The sequence below is a fragment of the Diabrotica undecimpunctata genome, chromosome 4, assembly GCF_040954645.1.
Source record: "Diabrotica undecimpunctata isolate CICGRU chromosome 4, icDiaUnde3, whole genome shotgun sequence".
NCBI lineage: Eukaryota > Metazoa > Arthropoda > Insecta > Coleoptera > Chrysomelidae > Diabrotica > Diabrotica undecimpunctata.
Window position 1 is genome coordinate 97,191,702 of NC_092806.1, and position 22,113 is coordinate 97,213,814.

General features: G+C 31.3%; 1 protein-coding gene across 1 annotated transcript in view; it reads right to left on the reverse strand.

The window, feature by feature from the left end:
• Positions 1–21,822, reverse strand: part of LOC140439813 (putative helicase mov-10-B.1) — a 93,276-nt gene extending 71,454 nt beyond the window's left edge. The window contains exons 1-2 of the mRNA XM_072529964.1: positions 21,685–21,822; positions 2,131–2,352 (exon numbers count right to left, since the gene is read on the reverse strand). Of these exons, the coding sequence (XP_072386065.1) occupies positions 2,131–2,352; positions 21,685–21,703 (241 nt within the window). The 5' untranslated portion in view covers positions 21,704–21,822. The remainder of the gene's footprint in view (positions 1–2,130; positions 2,353–21,684) is intronic.
• Between the last annotated feature and the right edge of the window lie 291 nt (positions 21,823–22,113).

A 22,113-nucleotide genomic window follows, 5' to 3' on the forward strand; every position in this document is an offset into this window, starting at 1 on the left:
TCTTCAAAGACACCGAAGTCCAGGTGTTAGTCTGTTGCAATCCGCTAAGTACCTTGTGCGGAGAGAAAACCGTCCCTTGTCATTTTTATACAACTGGAAGTTGTAAAGGAGGGTCCAGTTGCCGATACCAGCATACAGTTCCGGTTCCAGTCCCGACAAGGTTCCAGGAGGAACCATTTTTTAAGAGGGGGGCAATGTTACGATAAATATACTGGCCTAAATATATGATGACTAATAATTCTGTTTTGTTGTAGAAATTTGGCAAAGGATCTAGATTCAAATTATGGTGAATCCTCCAACTAGATGTTCTCGACTATTCTAGTATATCAGGATTTCGTATATAAATACAACATTTTTATATGGAGGGGCAGTTAATAAAGAAGATTCGCCTCGCGATATTGTTGTTACGCTCGCCTAAATAAATTATGTGTATTATTCGTTTAAATAAATTGATATAAATTATTGTGCCTTTTAATGAATTAAGATAAGAACAAGACATTATAAATTAAATAGACATTGAAATAAATATCACAACAATATTATGATTCATGCTGGGTCAAATGACCCATTAAAAATGTCTCGTGGGCTTGTAGTCTATTTCTTTAAAATTATTTTATATATTTTGTTTAAAAATGTTTTTGGAACTTGTTTCCGTTTTTATTTGTTTGTTAGGCACATTTTCTTTACTTTTATGCGATCACCGATTTTATTGCAGCAGTTTATACATTTAGTTTAATTTTCAGTCAGGCTTATATCTTATGATGGTCTCAGATATATCTAATAAATAATCCCTCTAATTTCACTACCTCTGTGTGGCTCTTATTAATATTTTTAGTAATAATATTTATACCAAAAAGTAGAAATTCGAAGATTTCTTGGTTGACGGACCAAACTTCAGATTGCTCTGATTCTAATCTGTGAGTAAAAGATTAAAAGAAATACATGGAGAATTTAAAAATTGCATTCTACAACATATCTCCTCATCTAAGCAAAAATTGTTGGTCAACTGGTTACTTGTACCCATAAAGAGAATAAATGAAAAGACAGTTAAGATTTGATTTCAAGTATGGTGCCTTTGTATATTCGCTTATACGTATTTTAGATTACAAGGATTCATTAAAGCGACGGGTACAGAAGCCTAAAAGTGAAATCAAATCTTTTCCGTCAAGAGAAGCAATAATGAAATGGCTTCAATATGGACGCTATCATTTCTTTCTTCTTACTGTCTTTTTTATTATTTATACATTTAAATATTTAAACTTATTGACAATTTCATAGATATATATATATATATATATATATATATATATATATATATATATATATATATATATATATATATATATATATATATATATACAAACAACACAGTTTATTAGGGCTGCAGTCAGTAGGTTTGGCCGGGATGTTATAGAAACACTATTTTGACTTTTGGTCGAGCTTTCGGAATTCTTTTATTCCTTCTTCAAGACACTGTAATTAGAAGAATGTGTAAATATTTACAACATATCTCAAATTGTCATTACAACTTACTAGTCGTTGAGATTATTTGTGTAAAGCTATGACACTCAACATTAAAAACACACATATAAAATATAACATGTAAATTTTATATGTGTGTTTTTAATGTTGAGTGTCATAGCTTTACACAAATAATCTCAACGACTAGTAAGTTGTAATGACAATTTGAGATAAATGTTGTAAACATGTACACATTCTTCCAATTACAGTGTCTTGAAGAAGAAATAAAAGAATTCCGAAAGCTCGACCAAAAGTCAAAAGAGCGTTTAACATTTTCTATAACATCCCGGCCCAACCTACTGACTGCAGCCCTAATAAACTGTGTTGTTTGTTTATATCGACAGTCAATAATATCCAGTATTTCTTATATATATATATATATATATATATATATATATATATATATATATATATATATATATATATATATATATATGTATATATATATATATATATATATATATATATATATATATATATATATATATGTGTGTGTGTGTGTGTGTGTGTGTGTGTTTTATGGATTTAATTCTTTCTTTTACTGCTTTTCGAATTGAGTTCAAATTTTGTATATAAATATATTTAATTTTCTTAAGTAATAATACTTACCGAGTTGATCAGCAAAATAGTTTATCCAGTGTTCGTTGAAATTAATTTTTTGCGATGTAAACGAATTGACATACCAATATTTCCATAGCTCCTTCTTAAATTTGAAAAAAGAGAGCTTTCCAAGTTGTCTGTACTTCGCGAAATAAAATTCACGTGCGGTTTCTTTTTGAGCCGTATAATTTTGGATGATATTTTGTTTCAAGAGATCTTTAACAAAATCCTCTAAAACAATATAAAAATAAATAAATTACGTAATATTGCAAAAGTCCTAGGGAGCGGACATTAAATAGATTTTTCCGTCGACCATCCATTTATGATTAATTTTAACACCCTCAAAATCATTGATTAATGACCCCTATTAATGAATGATTTTCTATTAATGAACGATTTTATTATAGGCAACACAACATACATTGCTTGTATAATAATTTAACCACATTTAACGCTCTGTGATTGGCAGTGACCTGTGGTGTAGGCAACCAAACATATAGGTACCTATTTATATTCCCACTAAAAAATTATTTAAAATGACATAGCCGCTGTAAGTACTGTTTGTCATTGTATGTCATTATTTATCGTTAAGTAAATAAAAATTTAAACTAAGATATTTTTATTTCTGAAAAGTTCGGTCGACGGAAAAGTTTTGTAACGAACTCGTGAATTAAAATGGCGATTAACAATCTCGAACATTAACGCACTCGCTTCGCTCGCGCGTTAATATATCTCAATTGTTAATCGCCCTTATTAATACACTTGTTGGTTAAATAACTATTAAAACAAAAAAAAATTATTTTAAATGACATTTTTTATTAGTCGAAGTCTTAAAAACTGCACCTTTAATAATTCAGTCATATCTACAGTATGTAAACACAAACACATTTATAACTTTATAATTTCATATAATGAGCTAATTTGATGATGCTATTTCTCATTCCGAAGACAATGAGTAGCTGGAAACTGTTTTTCTGGAAAAACGTGAACTGAAAAAATTATCTTGTAAATATTGTGAAAAAAAATTAACATTGGACAGAACAAACCATACCAAAATAAAAATGATGATGATTCCTTTCTCCTTAAGGTTTGGACACACATGTCATGCAGCCTTCCGATCATACTCCGGTCTGATATTGCTACAAAAATCTTGTCGATGCGGGATCGGAAAGGAATGAGCACGCATGTCATGCACGCTTCATATTCCTTTTCGATTTAAGATTAGTCTATTTTGCCAGTCGATCGTGGAAGGTACTATACGCGTACTGTTAAAATATTTCAAAAGCCGTGATTTAATTATTGTGGCTATCTGTTTGGACAAGATAAGGAAGATCTAATTACAAAAAAATCGTTGATAGAGGGCAGTGAACGTAAATATGTATTGGGTACATAATGCTTAAAAAACAAGAACGATAAAACAGAGTTTGTTACACTTCTACTTCATCTGGTGGATGACGAGACTATGTTTTTTTAATACTGCATAATGCCGATGTACACATTCAATGAGTTGGAACTTAAATTAAAAGAAAAGTTTTCCAGGTAAGATACATATTTTAAAAATAAAATAAAGTAAAAATAAAATAAAGTAAAATACTTATTAGGTTAGACTTTATATTTTTAATACTCTGCTTTTATGTCAGCTTAGGGACAAAACAGACGATTTTGTAGTCATTTTACTGGCTTTATCTATAAAATAAATAACATTGTATTTTATAAATTTAAAAATTGATTAAATATATTTGTTTTATAAGTTGCTCAACTACAGAATCTTTTTTTTTTATTATATTTAAATAAATTAATTTTAAACATTTAAGCTGTAGGGTGTAGTAAATAAAAAGAAAAAAGGAATTTATTATCATCATCAATTCAATCAAAAGGAATTTATTATTATCATCAATCATCGTACCGTAATCCCAGTTTTAAGAAAACAAGGCTGCGCAAAACTTCAACATCATTTTCAACTTAAACATCAAACTATAAGCGGCCCGCAGCAGGAATACAAGTAGCCTGCAGTGTTGGAGTATGATCGGAGATGACAATGGAGACGGATGGGAGTTTGGTCAAGCGACGAATAGGTGTGGTCTGCGGCATTCATAACACACAGCCAACTCCCCTGTCATACAGTCTTCCTGCTGCATGATCGTTGTAGAATCGGAAATAATTTATAATTTTCTGTAGGATCTTCGAAAGATTATGTAGTATACTAGTGGTCATATTTCATTAAATCCTGTTAGATTATTCGTGTTTGGTAACGGTACAATTTTAGCAACTTTTCACATCAATGAGAACTCTGTTCTTATAATGCAAAAAGTAATAATATGTGTCAAATCAAATAAGGTAATAAGGCACATACTAATCATTAGTATATTTATATATCACAAATCTGGGTACCCAAACTGAAGGAGTCTGCGAATTCAAAGGAGAAGCTTTTTTAAGTTACTTAGTTTTTTAGATGTCTAATAGCTAAAACAACAGAAACTCTTTTAATATTCTTACAAGGTACCTATAATTCTTTGTATAGCGGCTATATAAGTAGAATAAATCATTTATTGCACTAGTTTATTAAAGAATTTGTCATCTGTCTCCCAGAAACTCTCTTATTACTTTTTCCATCGCAAGGTTGAAACATGTTACAGAAGGGATTCCTTTGTAAAATTCCAACCTTGATTCAGAATATCTCGGACATCCCACTACCTACTTTTATAACATTTTTGTTTCTATAAGGTTTATCCTAAGTAACTATATTAAGTTTATTCGGTACATTGGCATATATATATATATATATATATATATATATATATATATATATATATATATATATATATATATATATATTTATATATATATATATATGTATATATATTTATGTATATTTATATTTATATATACCTCAACGCAGGTTATACACCTGGACTTCCCCGCTACACACAAAAGAAAGAATAATAAGAAATCAAATAGATTATGTTTTAATCAACCAACGATTTCGTAACTCCATTACAAGTACAAAAACATATCCTAGTGCTGATGCAAATTCCGACCACAACCCTGTAGTAGCAAATATTCGCACAAGAATTAAAGTAATAAAAAATGCAAAGCCGAAGAACAAACCTAATATGGAACTACTAAAAGATGTACAGATTAAAGATAAAACCACTGTAAAACTAAATGAAAAACTCTCAGAAATAGACCGAACCCAAATAAATATCCAAAATATAAATACAACTTGGCAACAAATAAAATCCATCCTCGTCAATTCTGCAAGGGAAGAAATTCCAAATACACGATTAATGGCAAAAAAAGACTGGATGACACCAGCTATTCTAAAGATGATAGACGAAAGGAGGAAATACAAAAATAAGAACACAAGCGATTACAAACGATTAAATACAGAAATAAGAAGGAAAATAAAAGAATCAAAAGAGAAATGGCTCGAAGAAAAATGTAAAGAAATAGAAGAATTAGAACATAGACATGATTACTTTAATATGTACAAGAAGGTGAAAGAATTTTCATTCATCCACAAAAAACAACATTGCCCACTGGTAAATAACAACGGAGAGTTAATTCATAACACCAAAGATAAAATAGAAGAATGGGAAAAATTTATACAACAGCTGTTCCGAGATGAAAGAATAGACATTACAATAAATAATGTCACTGAAAGCCCACCAATTCTAAAAGTCGAAGTGGAATATGCCATTAAACAATTAAAGACCAATAAAAGCCCTGGACCTGATGAAGTTTATCCTGAAATACTTAAATTGATCGAAAGTAATAACATTGATTTGTTAGTAATTTTGTTTAATACAATCTACGATACTGGGGAAATACCAGAGGAATGGTTAGAATCTATTTTTATTCCCATTCCAAAACAAGCTAACTCCAGGCGATGCGCAGATTTTAGATTAATAAGTCTTATGAGCCAAATGCTTAAAATTCTATTAAAAATACTTCACAATAGGGTATACAAAAGGTGTGAAAAAGAAGTTGGATACGATCAATTTGGATTCAGAGCCGGAATGGGGACCAGAGAGGCCTTGTTTTCATTACAAGTACTGCTGCAGAAGTGTTACGACCAACAAAAGGATGTCTTTCTATGTTTTGTAGACTTTGAAAAGGCATTTGATCGCGTAAACCATAATAAAATGTTAAATTCCTTGCAGAGCATCAACTTGGATAGCAAAGATCTCCGATTAATTAAGAACTTATATTGGAGGCAGAGTGCCAAGATTAGGATCGACGACCATACATCTAGAAATATTAGTATAAATAAAGGAGTAAGGCAAGGATGCATACTATCCCCTATGCTGTTCAATCTTTACTCGGAACTACTATTCAAGCAAGCCTTGGAAAACCTTTCCACAGGAATAAAAATTAATGGAGAACCAATATCTAGCATAAGATATGCAGATGACACTGTCCTACTGGCTGATACAGACACAAACTTACAGAGGGTTATAGACCACATTAAGGATGCTTGTCGAGAGTTTGGAATGAAGATCAACGAAAAAAAAACAAAAGTAATGGTGATCCAAAGAAAACAGAATATCCCCTTACCTATAAAAATAAATGGGAATATTTTAGAACAGGTAAACCAATACAAATACCTTGGCTGTTGGATTAATTGCAAACTGGACCCAGAAAAAGAAATTAAAGCGAGAATTGCTCAAGCTAGGGATAGTTTCTTTAAGATGCGCGTTCTATTCTGCGATACACATATAAATATTAAATTGAGATTAAAACTTGTAAAATGTTTTATCTGGTCTGTTCTTCTCTACGGAGTCGAAACATGGACTTTAAAAATAAAGAGCCTGAATAGAATCGAGGCATTTGAAATGTGGGTGTACCGTAGAATTTTAAAAATTCCTTGGACAGCACGAAAAACAAATGAAGAAGTACTAGCGAGACTCAATTTAGAAAAAGAACTATTGAGAACAGTCAAAAGAAGAAAAACCAGTTATTTAGGGCATTTGTTGCGCAACGAGAAATACTACATCCCTCAGTTGATAATAAAAGGCAAAATAGAAGGAAAGCGAGGAGTTGGAAGAAAAAAATTGTCCTGGTTACGTAATATCAGAAACTGGACAGGACTTGGATTTGAGGAACTCTTAAGAACAGCTGAAGATAGACAAACGTTTGCCACCATAACCGCTAACCTCCATTGATGGAGACGGCACTTGAAGAAGAAGAAGATATTTATATATATTTATATTTATATATATATATATATATATTATATATCTATATATATATATATATATATATATATATATATATACATATATATATATATATATATATATACATATATATACATATATATATATATATATATATATATATATATATACATATATATACATATATATATATATATATATATATATATATATACATATATATATATATATATATATATATATATATATATATATATATATATATATATACATATATATATATATATATATATATATATATATATATATATATATACATATATATATATATATATATATACATATATATATATATATATATATATATACATATATATATATATACATATATATATATATATATATATATATATATACATATATATATATATATATATATACATATATATATATATATATATATATACATATATATATATATATATATATACATATATATATATATATATATATATATATACATATATATATATATATATATATATATGCTGTCACTATTTTTTCCGGGTTTGACTCCGCGTTGTAAAATGCTGGTTTTCTTGAAAACCATTGTTTTGGCGACGTTTCGGCAAGGTCTCACTTGCCATTCTCAAGCCTGGTGGAACTACTTCTCGTCGTTACTCGATTAGTACTGGTCGACTGGGCATTTCGGCGCTCGTTTAAATACTCTCTCGGCGGCGCGCGGGCTCTTGTGATTGGTCCTGCCTGTGTGCGAGTGGGCGGGGCCTTGTCTGGCGGTTTCGCTGTTTGTTTTTTCTGTGCGTTAACTGAAGTTGAATTTTTTTGGACGGTTCTTTGCAGAGCTGGTTTCCATGTTGTTGGAAGTCTTTGGGCATCATCTCGAGTGTTTAGGTTATTTGGATATTTTTCTATTTCTATGGCTTCCCTGATTATTCGCTTGGTTTTGTGTTCGATGTTCGCTAGCATTGTTGTCTGTTCTAGATCGATTGTGTGTCCTGTTGATAGGGCATGTTGTGCAAGGGAAGATGTCTTTTCTTGCTTTGCAATAGCGTTTCGATGTTCTTCTCGTCTTACTTGAATTCTTCGATTAGTCTGTCCGATGTAGGATTTGTCGCAGTCTCCACAGGGAATCTTGTACACTCCTTGGTTTTCTAGTGGGATTTTGGTTTTTGCGGAGTTAAGCATATTAGCAATTTTCTTATCCGTGTTGAATATTGTCTCTATTTTATGTTTTCTTAGGACTCTACTGATTTTTTCCGTAGTGCCCTTCACGTACGGTAAAATCGTCTTAGCAATAGGTTTTTCTTTTTCTTCTGTTGATTCTTTGCTTTTTCCTCCTTGTGCCTTTTCAATTGTGTACGTGGTGAAGCCATTTTTTCTTAATGCTGTTTTGACCGTTTTCATTTCTTTGTTCCTGTGTTCTTCATCTGTTAATCTTTCTGATCTTATAGTCAGGGTTTTGATGACTGACTGCAGTTGTGCAGGATGGTGGTGTGAGTCAGCGTGTAGATATCTGTCGGTGTGTGTTGGTTTTCTGTATACCGTGTATCCTAAAGTTCCATCTGTTTTCTTTATTATTAAAACATCCAAAAACGGTAGCTGTTGGTCTTTCTCTAGTTCCATAGTAAACTGAATTTTGGGGTGGATGGTATTAATGTGATTTAGGAATGTATTTAGTTTTTCTTCCCCATGTGTCCAGATAATGAAGGTGTCGTCCACGTATCTCAACCATAGTTTCGGTTTATACTCTGCCGTTGTTATTGCTCGTATTTCTATTTCTTGCATAAACAGATTTGCTATCACCGGTGACAGTGGTGAACCCATGGGTGCTCCCTCGACTTGTTTATACCTTTGGTCTTTGTATATGAAATAGGTGTTGTTCAGGCAGTGTCTCGTTAGGTTTACTGTATCCGGTGGTATTGGGTATTTTTTTCCTATAATCTCTAACGATTCTTCTACTGGGACGTTAGTAAAAAGTGACACCACGTCAAAACTCACTAGCAAATGTCCTGGGTCAAGAGTCACGTCCTTTATACGCTCGATGAAGTGGCCTGCGTTCTTGACGTAAGAATCCGCTTCCTCTGCGTACGGTTGTAATTGATTGGCTAAGAACTTTGCGAGCGGCTGTGTGGGTGATCCGATTGAACTAACTATTGGTCGTAGTGGCATCCCAACTTTATGAACTTTTGGTAAACCGTAGAGCTTAGGGCACCTAGATGATTTTTCGCGTGGAATCAGCTTGGGCTGATCCTCCTTTTTTATGTTTGAAACTTTGATCTTGGCCTTCGTTGTTTTTTCTAGATACGTTGTTGGATCTGTGGCAATTTTTTCGTATGCTGTGTCGTTTAGAAGATCTGTTAATTTTTTGTCGTAGTCATCTATATTCATTACTACCGTGGCGTTACCTTTGTCCGCTGGAAGGACGATTATTTCTTTGTTTTTCTGCAAATCTCGCAACGCCTCTTTTTCCTCACGTGTTAAATTTCTTTTCGGTGGTTTGGCTGTCCGTAATATCTGCGATACAGTATCTTGAATACAGTTGTTCATCATGCGGATAAGCCATTGTAGAGTGTTTTTGGTCCAGGTTTCGTAATAAGCTTTGTGCTCAGATCCTCAATGTCGGTAGTTGTATTATTTTTCATTAAATATGTAGATGGTGGATCCAAGCTCAACATCGTTAAAAGGTTCTCTCGGCTGACTGGTTTTGTCCTTTCTTACTTTAAGTTATTCTTTGCCTCTTTTGCGACAGAAATAGCATGTCTATATCTATGATCTGGTTTTCAGCGATCAGCTATATACCAAATACCCTAGGTTAGACCCTATATGTGTTTTCTGCACTAGAGATAAGTTACATTCGTGTTTAGCTCATATGTCTGATAAGTTTAAGTAAAGTAAAGTTTCTTGATCTCTAGATATACCCTTAACAGTTATAGACATATGTTATTAGAATAGTTGGTTCTAAAAAGGACCAATTTGACAAAATCATATTAAAGGGGTGACTGAAGAATTAGCCGATTAATTAATTAATCATTACCCGGGGTATGCCCGATTGCGGTGATCTTATTAGTACTTCAATCTTCCTTAACGCGCGTTCTTTGAATCCCATAAGTAATGCCTAATCTTTTACTTTTTATTAAAAATTTAAATTTTACATGCCGTGTATTACTTTTTGACGATATTTCGAATCAGATTTGTATAGTAATAATTTTAGATATTAAAGAGCCTCTTTGTGAAAAATAAATAAGTTTGTGATATCGGTCGCAACTCATATCTAGATAATAACAAAATAAACAGTTAAAATAAGTGTAAACAATTTCAACTACATATATCGGTGCCACTGTTCAGGTGATGGGTTTATCAGATATTATCAAAGATTACATTTTAATTCAATGTTCTATTTACGTATTTTCAATATTAAAAAAGTAGGAAAAGACATGTTTATGCTTTTATTTTTTTAAATCTATTCTATTTTCTTTTTAGAGTTCCGTCTTTTTTGAACGACCTGTGTTCTTTTTTTAATTGGGCACTTGTCCAAAGCTATGACAAATACTCTTTCCTCTACTATTCTACATTAATATGACTGATTCATTATTTTCTCTAAACACTCTGTCCTCTGCTATTCTACATTAATATGACTGATTTATTTTATCTTTCTTGCAGCAATTTTAATGTTTATCCTGTGTATCTTCTTCTTCTTCTTCTTCTATTTATATAGACATGACTGTCATTTTTCAATGTGCCTCCAGTAAGTTGCCGTTCCATCGTTTTCGTGATCTTCCTACTGATCGTCTTCCTACGGGTTGACCGTCTCTTGCCATCTTTACTACTCTATTTGTTGTCATTCGGCTTATATGATCGTTCCATTCTACTCTTCTATTTCTTAACCAGTTCTTGATCTTCTCCATCTTGCATCTACGTCGTATATCTGTACTTCTAGCTCTGTCCCATAGTGGCTTACCATCAATTTTTCTAAGTGTTTTCATCTCTGCTGTTTCTAATATCCTTTTTGTCCTCTCTGTGTCAGGTCTTGTTTCTGCCGCGTATGTCATTGATCTGATGACTGTTTTGTAAATTCTGCCTTTCGTTTCTTTCCCGATAGTTTTATTGCTTCATATTGTTTCATTTAGTCAGCCTGCGGCTCTGTTTGCTCTATTCACTGGATCTTCCACTTCAGTTTCGAGCTTTCCGTAGCTAGATAATGTGATGGCTAGATATTTAAACTCCATCACTTGTTCTATTATCTGACCTTTCAGCTCCAATTAACATCTTAGTAAATTTGCTGTTGTAACCATGAATTTTGTCTCTTTTGGGGAAATTAACATGTTAAATTTTCTGGCAGTTATATGAAATTGGTGCAGCACACGTTGTAAATCATCTTCATTTTAAAAGAGTAGTATTGCGTCGTTTGCACAGCAATTTTAATTTGTTTTTCTTCCATTTGGTATCTTTTTTTAGTTGTTACTTTTTTATTATTTCATCCATAATCAGGTTGAACAATAGAGGACTCAGGAAATATCCCTGCCTTATCCCATTGTCAGCTTTATTAGGGTCGGTTGGTTCTTCTTCTACTTTTACTTTTATTGTGTTATTTTGGTATATATTTTCGGTCGTTTTGATTTTTCCTAGAGGTATCTCTCTTGCGTACAATAAGTGGATAACGTTTTTTAATTTGTGTTTCTTCTGCATATCATTATTGCTTCTGTGTATTAAAAGTTAAATTTTGCTTATTATTAAGATTCCCTTAACGTGTTTATTAATTGTCTTGTTTCTGCAGTACGAATATATGTGTATCATGATAGATTGTAATGCATATTTCATTTGCGTTTGCCAATTACTTTTTCACTTCCTCAGCGATAGGTCTTTTTTTCCTCATCAATAACCTTATCTTATCCTCGCTCGATACAGGTATTCTAAGATATTTATATTTCACTATATGCTCTATCATTTGGTTTTTATCTCAAATTTGCACCTATGACGAAATTTATAATACATATCTAATATCTGGTGCTTTCATATGAAACTGGAATAAAACACTTGGTAGATAATATTTATTTGTTTTGAGTACACTTTTTTTAGAACCTAGTACATAAAGGAATAAATATTTGTCTGTTTAGTGTTTTCCAAGTCTGTAAAACATAAACAGGCTTAAATATTAGATTATACATTTATTAAGAATATTCAATATCGAAATTGAAGATTTTGTATCACAAAATATGAATAGGTTTTTACATTTTGTTTGACGTTTTAATCTTCTAATCGGAGTTCATTTTTCAAAAAACTATAAAATTGTGAGAACAAATTGCTATATAAAAGTACGAGGCAATATTCTCATGCTGTGAGCTTTGCTGCTCTGTTACTTGTATAACGCTTAAGCTATTTTTAATTTTTTGTCAATATTTTTGAGGTGTTTCCTTAAATGACCATGTTTAAGGTTAGTACGTTTGATTAAATGAAATTGATATTAATTTAATAGTTTCCATTTTATTAGTACTGATGGTATATAACTAGCATCTGTTGGTACTATATATCAATTTTAACATGTGGAAGTGAGAGCACTCTCTTGTTAGTATTTTCAGTGTAAATTATGTGGCAGCCGTAGCTCAGTGGCTGTGTTACTGGTTTAACAAGCTGGAGGGCCCGGGTTTGAATCCTGGCACCGACAAAATTTTCAATTTCTAATTTAACTGCGCTGACACCGTGCTTCGGAGGGTACGTAAAGCCGTCGGTCCCGGCTACGAAAGTAGTCGTTAAGTCATGTTAGGGGCGCTTGCGCGACCTGAAAACCCTAACACTAGACCTTGGCCAGAAGGTTACACGAACTTACTTACTTACTAGTGTAAATTATGACGAAACCAGAAATAACCCATAATATTCCCCCCGTGTGATCTTAGTATTTCCATTGATTGAATAATATAGGGTCTCCAATATTTCAGTCAATGGTATGTCAGAGTGGTTTTTATTAATTTTTATATATATTTGCAATATGAAGAAGAAAGTTCAGTATAGGCAGTTAAACAGCTAACCTGTCAATTTAAAAGTAAGAGCAAGTACCAACTTGCTGAAAAGCATACCCATACACAAAAGGGATGATAAAATGTAGTGCACAAACTATAGCGGTATAAGCTATATATTAATTATTAGGATATACAGATTTTTTTCTAATAAACCTATAACGATTGAGTGAATAGGTGAACTATCAAATAGGAGACTATTAGTGTGGAATTAGAAAAAACTTAATAGAGACCTGGACAAAGAAATGAGAGATCAAGTACTAAAAGCAAATAGACTGGCAGGATGCCTTAATAACACTATCTGGCTAAACAGACACATTAACACTGAGATGATATCAATTTATAAAGCCAGTGTAAGACAAATAATGACATATGCTTCAGAAACAAGACCCGGCACAGCCACAACGCAAATATTAATGGAAACGGCAGAGATGAGAGTACTGAGAACAATTATAGGAAATACGCTGAGAAATCAAAAGAGAAGTGAAGACATTAGAAGAAAATGTAACGTAAAGTGTATAAATGAATTTACACAAAATAGAAAAAAAGAATGGAATAATTACATAAGCAGAATGGAGGAGACCCGTGACGTCAAAATTGGAAGAGATAAGTCACGAATCGGCAGAAGAAGTATCGGATGATCGCGCAAAAAATGAAGTGATAACCTTCCATAGAGGTATTATTCCACCAATGAACAAGTAAAATTGCTTATAAAGAGAAATAATAACAAGAAAAAAAAGTAACATCTCTCAGATAAATAAGCGGAACAACAGAAACTGAGTATAAACGTGAAATTCCAGAATTAACATTAAATAAATTACCGCAAATCGTACGAACTGAAATAAGTGTTATTTTCTGCTCATATATATAATAAGAACTATATTTAAACCAAGTGACAGAAAAAAAATTATATATACATTTACTTCTAAATGATTAAGGTCTATAAAATTATTATTAAAGTTAAAGCTTATACAAGCGACAAAGTTTTTAAAACAATTAGACCGAACATAATATCATAACTGTAACACATAATATATACGGAAACAATAAAGAAATAGATATGTTTAGTGGTTATGAAACCGCTTGTCGTCTGCCATGAATTTTATTACAGAATCAAGTTACCAATACCATAAGACACCAAAATATTTTGTCTGAGTAATGACTTACTACGATAAAAAGAAATAGAATACTTTTATAATACACAACGTTATAACGTTGTGTAAACGCATGTTAATAACAATTGGTAATAAAGACATAAAGATACCCACTAGAAAGTTTAAAATTTCAAAACTACAGTAAAATAAAGTTCAAGTATATTATTTTCATTATTTGTTCAATACTAATGCCATCAATTTTTATTTTACATCTAGTTGGTTCTTTGCTGACTACTATTGTTTTAGTTTTCTGAGATGAAATTGTCATAATAAATTCATAATTCCAGGTATTTTATTTCCATTACCTATGTGGTTATTCCATTCTTTTTTTCTATTTTGTATCCATTCATTTATACATTATACGTTACATTTTCTTTTCGATTTCTCAGAGTATTTCCTGTAATTCTTCTCAGTACTCTCATCTCTGCCGCGTCCATTATTCTTTGCGTTGTGGCTGTGTCGGGTCTTGTTTCTGCTAATGCCATCAATTTCTATTTTACATCTGTGGTCCTTTGCTGACTACTATGGTTTTAGTTTTCTGAGATGAGATTGTCATATTAAATTCTTTTGCTCTTATGTTAAATTTGTGGACCAATCTTTGCAGACTATCTTCATCTTGGGCTATTAATATTGCGTCATCTGCGTAACGGAGTATTTTAATTTCTTTGTTTCCCATTCTGTATCCTCTTCGTTTGTTAACGCTTTTGATGATTTGATCCATGATCAAATTGAAGAGCATGGGGCTCAATCTCAACGAATCCCCTTGTCTTATTCTGCTGCCTATTTCTATAGGTTCTGTAAGTTGTCCCTCTATTCTGACTTCAATTTTGTTGTTTTGGTCGATGTTTTCGATAGTTTTTATAATATTTAGGAGAGCTTCTCTATTATACAGAAGATGGATTACATCTTTCAGTCTTACTCTGTCAAACGCTTTCTTTAGGTCAATCAGACACAGAAATGCTAGTCTATTATACTTTAGTGATTTCTCAGTAATTTGCTTTATAACGAATTTTGCATCTGTACACGATCTACCACTTAAAAAACCCGGTTGTTCATCTGCTAAACTTATATTGTGATTAATTAGCACTTGTAAAATTTTAGTTGTAAGTTTTAGCGTAGTATTTAACAAGTTTATACTTCTGTAGTTTTTTGTCTGTTTTTATCTTCTTTTTATATAGTAGAGTTAGTTCGCTCCTTCTCCATTCTTCCGGCATTTTATTGTGTTTTATAATTTTATTAATTAATATTGTTAATTGTTCTGTCATTGCTGCTCCACAATATTTCAGTATTCGTTTGGTATCTCGTCTTGACCTGCTGCTTTTCTGTTCCTCAGGTTTTCAAGTATTTTCCAAACTTCCTGTACATTTATATTAAGTTCTTTATATGTTGTAATTTCTGATGTTTCCGGTTCTAGCGTCGTTTGTTCTTCTCCTGTATATAGCTTTTTTAGGTAGTCAATCCACGTATCATTTTTTATGTATTTTAGTTCTATTAGTTACTTTACCTCCGTTCTTTGACGTCTGATGAAGCGCTATATTTCCTTTTGCAGACGAGAAAAATTATGTTCCATTTCTTTCGAAAAACGTTCCCAGTGACCACTTTTTATTTTTCTTATAAGTGCATTTGTTACGTTTCTAATTGTCTTGTAATTATGTTATGCCTCTTGTGTTTTGGTTGACATGTATTTCAGGTAAGCTTTTTTGTTTTCTTTACATTTTTCCTTCACTTTACTTATATTTCTTTTACCGAGAACTTTCTTTGCCGAGGCTAAGATATTAGACTTAAGTATTGTTCAGCTTTCTTCGACTCCATCACTTTCTGTGATATATGTATTTCTGTTTTTCTCGGTTCTTCTTTTCTGGAATAGGTATCTTGTCGAGTCATCCTGTAAGCTTTCGACTTTTATCTTTGTGGTGTATTTCGGTGTTTTGTTATCACATATATGTGTTTTCATTCGGCACAATACCAATTTGTGATCGCTTCCTATTTCTGCTGATGTTAGTGCTATCTATTCAACAGAATATAGTCTATAATAGATCTTTGTCCTCTACTGTTTTCAAAAATGTATTTGTATTGTTCTTTGTGAGGGAAAAATGTATTATTATTACGTATCTGGTTTTTGCTGCAGAGGTCCGTTAGAAGGTTTCCGTTTTCATTTCTGATATTTTCGTTATATCGCTGTTTTATCGCTGGAACTAAATCATTGCCAACACGGGCGTTAAAATCACCCATAATGATTATATATTTATCATTTGGGGTCTCGTTTATTACAGTCTGAAGTTGTTCCTAGAAGTTTTCCCTTGTGGTGGTATCTTTGTTGTTCTCTGGAAGTGAATTGCTACCACATGCAGAGGTTTAACATCCAGTATAATTTTTACACTTACTATTTTTATATTTGGTGTAAAAAATTTTTGTGTACTAACAGAGCGACTCCTTCTTTGGCTCTGGTTTCTTTGGCAACACCACTGTAAATCATGAGATGGTCATCTATAATAATTTGACCCTTTTCCTTTTTTCTTTGTATCTTTTAACGCACACATGTCTATATTTTTTTTTCTACAAGCTCTTTTGTAATTTTTTGCTCTCTTGTAGAGACTTTACGTTCAAAGCACCGATGCGAAGTGTATTTCTCGTTTACCACAAATTTGTTGTCCTCTTTCTCCCGTTAGTCGTCGTAATGAAATCATTCCTGTCCCGAGGCATAATTCTGTTTCTATGAGCTGTATGGTTTTAAAGTCTATCAGTAGGGTGCTAAACTGGCTGTAGACCCCCTCCTCCTTTATTTGGGCTTGGAACCGGCAACAGTTCTGTCGAGCTACTCAATCTACCCAAAAAAACTGCAGGCGGATTTGAGATATGTTACTTAAGGATGTACTTAATCTCTATTAATTCTTTGATCTGTTTTTTATTCTCTTTCAGATCTGTTTTATATTAGGTAAATTCTTATTTCATTCCTTAGGTAAATTCTTATTTCAAACCCTCCGGCGCACTTTCAGGTCTACATGTTATATAAGTATTTTAGTTTTTTTTTTTTTCATTTTACTTTTACCCCTTTTTGTACTTACTTTACTTTCCGTGTCCGGAACACCAACAGCTTTAAATTTTGTATTTCCAATGGTTGGCTACATAAATGGCCCTGTCATTCGCTAAAAATAAATCTTCTTCTGTGTAGGTCTCTCTCATCTCTGTGTATGCTAGTAGATTTTTTGTGGTAACAAACTTTATAATCATACCGAAGGGGCTTCTAATTTCAGAAACTGTTACACGATTACTCTATTTGATATATGTACATGTATGTACTAAATGTTTTAGTGCCAATGCATTTTAATAAAAAATACTAATTAACAAAAACGGAGATTTTCGCTTTTCCAAGTTTATAATACACACTTTCTTATGTTTGAAAATATATAAAAGTAATATAAATTACCGCCTTGCTTATTAAAACTAAAAAGTAAAATAAAGGTATATGGCGGTTAACAATTTATATTTAACTACATAAATTAGCCAAATAGTCCTTAAATTCCTCCATAATTTAATTGATGGATATTTAAATAAATTTCAAGTTCCAGAAGGTATCTGCTGTAAAATTTGAAAATCTACTACTAATACAATTATTGGCAACATCGCAGGAGTTTAGAAGTATATGCAATATCGTAAATACGGATCCCAAAAATGGTTTATACTTTTGTGGAGTCCACTTAATCCTACGTGTTGGTCGGAGTCTACATAAAGCGCTACTTAGATAATAAAATACACGGTGTATATTCTACTGGAGTTAGTATAATACCGTTTTAGAACGGAGCTTACATTAACCGCTAGATGTATATATATATATATATATATATATATATATATATATATATATATATATATATATATATATATATATATATATATATATATATATATATATATATATATATATATATATATATATATATATATATATATATATATATTAGTCTTATTCTTTTGACAATGTCATATACCATTTCAAAGTCTATATATAGCAGATTAAACAATAACATCATAGTCCAAATATTTCTCAAAAAGTTATATTACAAGGAAAATTGGATAATTTCTGGGTCTATTACACCTGAAACCACCCTGATCGTTTTTCAAGAACGTCAGCAATCGGATTCAGTCTTTCACTCTGTTCAAAAATTGTATACCCAACACCTTTATTAGTACGTATAAATAATACATTATGTATTTTGAATATAAAAGTTGTTTTACGAACTAATAAAACATGGTTCGCTCATATAACAAGAATGGAGAGTTACAGGCGAGTAAAAAGAGTGTGGAAAGCTAAACCAGTAGAAAAAAAATAGATGAGGCAGACCAATAAAAGTGTGGAACAGCGACATAGCAGAGATATTACAAAATAAGGGCAAATCTTAGAAAGAAGCAACACAAATGGTAAAAAACAGAGAAGAATGGATAAAATTCTTTAAATCACCTTCTTCGACACCTAACTGTTGAAGAGGAACGATTATGTATGTATGTATGATTATAAACCCAACTTAAAAAAAATTATCATTTATTTTCCAGTCATAAACCGATAAATATAAGATTTAGCTATTTTCACTTTTTATATTCAACTTGAAATACAGTGAATCCCTTATGGTTCAATAAGTATTTTTTTTTTAAATATAAGTAATCTTATCTTTTATGGGCGTAAATAGTATTATTAATATTATATTGTTTGTGTAATCATCAGAAACTTCAAGTACTAGAACAAACGAGTAATTACCATACAAAATGCAATAACAATTTATATTCTCGAATTTTATTTATTCGACAGTAATGGAGATACGTTTGAATACATGTAAATAAAAAAAAAACAATACTACTGATAAATTTAATTCTAATTTTAATCTTCTGACAGGTGCATTTAATTTATTATCATTATATAGTTTGGTTGTAATTATTTTTATAATTTGATCTAATGGCACATTTATAAATAAACTAGTTATTACAAAATTCACTAAAATATATATTTAATATCACTTCTTTTATTTCACATTTCAGTAGATTAATTTTAATTGTGACCTTCTGACAGGTGCATTTAATTTATTATCATTCTATAGTTTGGTTCTATATAAGTTTTCAATCCGACAAGGCACTTCCATATAGCCAATGGCCAATTAGAGACGTCTTATTTATATAGAGGACAATAGGTCAGCGTGTGAATAAGGTGTAACCAAATAAAAACCCGCAGATCAACTGAGAACACGATATAGGGGCTGCAGATATTAACTGTAGATTTGTTGATTGAAGATGGCACATACATACTCATATATATATATATATATATATATATATATATATATATATATATATATATATATATATACATATATATATATGTATATATATATATATATATATATATACATATATATATATATATATATATATATATATATATATATATATACCCACAAACACAAAATACATATGTATTTCTGCACCATACTCAATCACCAGACATAGCCAAGCTATGTTGGAACCGTACTGTGCTCACAGACTAACCAGTGGCTTATAACAGTCCAAATCTTCTACTAGTTTAAAAAAAAACCTCTACAAATAGTACTAATTGATGAGGCGATACCTAACAATAATATTCTGCGTGTTAAATGCAACGAAAAGATCGATAAGTATAGAGATCAGGAAATTCAAACACGAAGACAATGAGGAGTAGAAGGTACTTAACTCTACTACTGGAATCATTTCAAAGAACCTCTTAGAAAACATAAAAACGCTAGGTCTGAGTGAACATCTCTATAAGACCATGTAGAAACCTGTTCTACTCCTGACATCCAGATATGTACGAAAATTTGTGGGAGATACTGCAGCATATAAGTCACCTCAGGCCCGATAATACAGGTATCTGGAATAAGTGAATTTTTATCTTACGGGTAGTGACAGCCGCATAGCTTAAATCTGGATACATAGTCAGTGTTTAAATTTTAATTTAAATATTTCATGAAGTTACATTTTCTTAAAAGAAAACTTGGCAACTTGTATATTTTGTAATTTTATAGGTAGTTTTAACTTTAGCTATATGGACAAGATGTGTTTTTACCGGACTTTCCGGCGACCAGTGTGAAATGTAAACCCCCCAATGACAAGAAGTGACTCAAAGAAGCATTACGTAAAATAATTCTGTGTGGCAAGCAACACTTTGTTTCGCCCATTTTCTCTTCACTAACACAATACTTTGTGTAAAGTGCATAGTTTCACTCATTAAAGGTAACATCTCAAATATTGCTCTCTCAGAAACAATACTTTGTTTCTGACATTTTTTCTCAATTTACACAATACTTTGCCTAACGTATAGCTCCTGCCTTGTAAGAGATACTAGTAAAGTGCTCCGTGAGATAACAATATCTTGTTTCTCAAATCTCTCATAACACAATACTTTGTGCTGCTCTACTTAAATTTAATACTCCAGTATTGGCTGCCACCACACTCACATTGAACTTTACCTCCACTTTTTGTGCTAAAGACTGATTTTTTCTTTTGTGACATGAACCATCAACACTAGAACTGTAAGTTTTTAAGGTTTAAGTTAAGTTTATTGTTCTACCATTATTTCTAAATTTTAGCTAAAATAAGGATTTTAGAATTTATATTTAATTTCATATTTTATTTTGTATTGTTAATATTTGCCATTTGTTTTCACATTTACAATATACAATTTGTCCTGACTGCATTATTTTCTCATCTATCTAGCTTTAGTGGAATTGTTGATGATTTTATTTTCTCTTTTTATTACCTTCTCTCTACAGTTTTCCATTGATGCACAACATTGATATTTTAATATTACAGCAAGAGTTTTCTATTCACAATCCTGCACCTGTGTTTGTACTTCTCTTATCCAAGATCCTTTCAAGATCTTCGGCCAGTTGTTTAACTCATTTCTTTACAGTCAGGAAAATAAAAAAAAAACACGAAAGCAGCTAAAGACATGAATAGAAAAATTCGAGTGACTACCAATTTAACAGAAGAGTATCTTGAAAGTATGATCTATTTTTTAACAGATAAATTTTAATGTGCAAATCCTTGTAATAAAAAGTAAAGGATATATTTTTTAAAATTCATAATGTATAATACTGTCATGTATGCCAACGGAGACTCTATTATCATTGTTTTTAATTATCATTGAATTATCTATTAATAATAATAACTTACCTAAAACGGATAATGCCATAATTAAATCAACAAGCAACTTACAACAATTTACACTCTCTGGTTTATATAGAATATCTAGACCTTAAAATATATAGTTGATAAGCACCTAAGCTAGCAAATGAGGAATTAGTTATCTGTAAAAAAAACTACAACTATATACCTCTTATATGCTATGATAAGCTGATAATAATTGAAAGGAGATGGTGACAAGTGGTGATTTTGGGGAAACACAGAGTTGTTATTTGTATAATTTTTATCAATTTATTGGAAAACTTTGGACATATATGAACAATTAGAAGTTTGTGATACCGTTGTAAAAAAAATACATTGTTTTAAATTGAGTATCAATATTATAATTATTAGTAACAATTGTTAATATTATTTATAAAATATCTTCCTTTTATTACTTTCACGCAAGGCATAACACGG